The 2,500-nt window shown below is 41.9% G+C and overlaps 1 protein-coding gene across 1 annotated transcript in view; it reads left to right on the forward strand.

The window, feature by feature from the left end:
- Positions 1 to 2,500, forward strand: part of LOC306819214 (extracellular matrix organizing protein FRAS1-like) — a gene marked incomplete at its 3' end in the record, with an annotated part of 36,039 nt that overhangs the window by 29,561 nt on the left and 3,978 nt on the right. Inside the window, 1 exon segment of the mRNA XM_079372987.1 lies at positions 438 to 597. Coding sequence (XP_079229113.1) covers positions 438 to 597 — 160 coding nt within the window.

A 2,500-nucleotide genomic window follows, 5' to 3' on the forward strand; every position in this document is an offset into this window, starting at 1 on the left:
CTTCAGGTTCCTCTTGAATTCTGCAGACTGTTTTTCAGGGTCCTTGAGGTTGAAGGTTTAACTAAACACACACACACACACACACACACACACACACACACACAGTGTACGGGGGTGAATGTACACACACACACACACACACACACAGTGTACGGGGGTGAATGTACACACACACACACACACACACACACACACAGTGTACGGGGGTGAATGTACACACACACACACACACACACACACACACACACACACACAGCGTGGGGGGGGTGTTTTGATGACTCATCCAATAAAGGGTTAACTAACTAACCTTTACAGTTGTGTGTCTGAGAATGAGACAGCTTCCTGCCTGATCTAATCAGGTGACCTATAACTGTGTGTGTGTGTGCGTGTGTGTGCGTGTGTGTGTGTGTGTGTGTGTGTGTGTGTGTGTATCCCAGGTGTCGGACTCTCCTCACATGCTCTCGGCGCCGATGACCTGGGTGCGTGAAGGCGGGATGGTTCGTCTGGATAAAAAGTATCTGCAGAGTGACATCAGAGGCGTGAGCTCTGAGAGCATCGTCTACACCGTCCAATCATCAGAGGGCACGCCTCAGCATGGTAAAGTCTAGACCGCCACTCTCACCTCAGACATGGATATGAAGAGGGACTTTAGCAGCACTTTGGTCACTATGGTAACAACTTGTCAATCACAGCTAGCCCCGCCCCTAACCCCTCCCTCCTGTTTTTGGTCTCTGTCACTCTAGATAGAGCAAAAATGTACAAAATGAACGCCATCTTGATTATTAGAGACAGAAGTTACCATATAAGGAGATGTTGGCAAGCTGGCTCCGCCCACTTCTCCATGTATAGTCGCCTCCTTAAGCATATATTTGTTAGTAACATCAACAGAAATCTTCATAGAATTAAAACCCTGAACACTGTGTGCTTTAGGTCACCATGGTAACAACATTTCATTCACAGGTAGCCCCGCCCATTACTGCTCTCTTTGACTCTTATTGGACCATCATTTATTGAATTAACATCATGCTGTGTTGCAGCAGACTTGACAGATTGAGAACAGGAAGTCATGAGTGAAATATTTTCTCAGGGACTAAGGGTGGATCCCAAGTCCCTTATTTGCAGTCTCCTCGGTCCTCGGCCGAACAGGAAGTAGTTCCAAAGCCGCCATGTTGAGGATCGTCCCAAAGCTCTTATAGCGAACGGAGGAGAGAGGATGGAGGAGAGAGGAGGCTGATCCGAGGAGCGATGACCGAGGAGACACGAGAGCTGACTTCACTGAAGTCTTTTCACTGACAGACACGCCCCCTTCTCGTATATCACTCACTGATTGGACGCTGCACAGGATCAGACTTCAGTGAAACAGAGTTTAATAGGGGAGAAAAGAGGGAGATTAAAAAGAGGCTAAACGGAGCGTGGGACATTTAAACAGATGATGAACATCAGTGAGTTTGTAAAGAGTCGCTCTGTGATGAGCTGCCATTAAAAAGAGTCTGACATGAAGATTAACAACCAAATATGAAGCTCTACAACTTCTATCAATACATCCTTCATCTTCATCATCCCTCACACTGTTTGAATGTCTGATGATGATGATGAAGGTCTGATCCCTCACACTGTTTGAATGTCTGATGATGATGATGAAGGTCTGATCCCTCACACTGTTTGAATGTCTGATGATGATGATGATGATGAAGGTCTGATCCCTCACACTGTTTGAATGTCTGATGATGATGATGATGATGATGAAGGTCTGATCCCTCACACTGTTTGAATGTCTGATGATGATGATGATGATGATGAAGGTCTGATCCCTCACACTGTTTAAATGTCAATAATTATAGACAATTCAAAATGAAATCTTTGAGTCAGTAGAAACTGTCCTTTTGGTTTGAAACAGACTGCAGGTTGTTCTTCAGGTGTTTATCAAGAAGCACTGTAACTGTGTTTGATTAGAAATAATACAGTGTGTGTGTTTGATTAGTAATAATACAGTGTGTGTGTTTGATTAGAAATAATACAGTGTGTGTGTGTTTGATTAGTAATAATACAGTGTGTGTGTTTGATTAGTAATAATACAGTGTGTGTGTGTGTTTGATTAGAAATAATACAGTGTGTTTGATTAGTAATAATACAGTGTGTGTGTGTGTTTGATTAGAAATAATACTGTGTGTGTGTTTGATTAGTAATAATACAGTGTGTGTGTGTTTGATTAGTAATAATACAGTGTGTGTGTTTGATTAGTAATAATACAGTGTGTGTGTGTTTGATTAGTAATAATACAGTGTGTGTGTTTGATTAGAAATAATACAGTGTGTGTGTGTTTGATTAGTAATAATACAGTGTGTGTGTGATTGATTAGTAATAATACAGTGTGTGTGTGTTTGATTAGAAATAACACAGTGTGTGTGTTTGATTAGAAATAACACAGTGTGTGTGTGTGTTTGATTAGTAATAATACAGTGTGTGTGTGATTAGTAATAATACAGTGTGTGTGTTTGAT

The sequence above is a fragment of the Symphodus melops genome, assembly GCF_947650265.1.
Source record: "Symphodus melops genome assembly, contig: scaffold_237, whole genome shotgun sequence".
Taxonomy (NCBI): domain Eukaryota; kingdom Metazoa; phylum Chordata; class Actinopteri; order Labriformes; family Labridae; genus Symphodus; species Symphodus melops.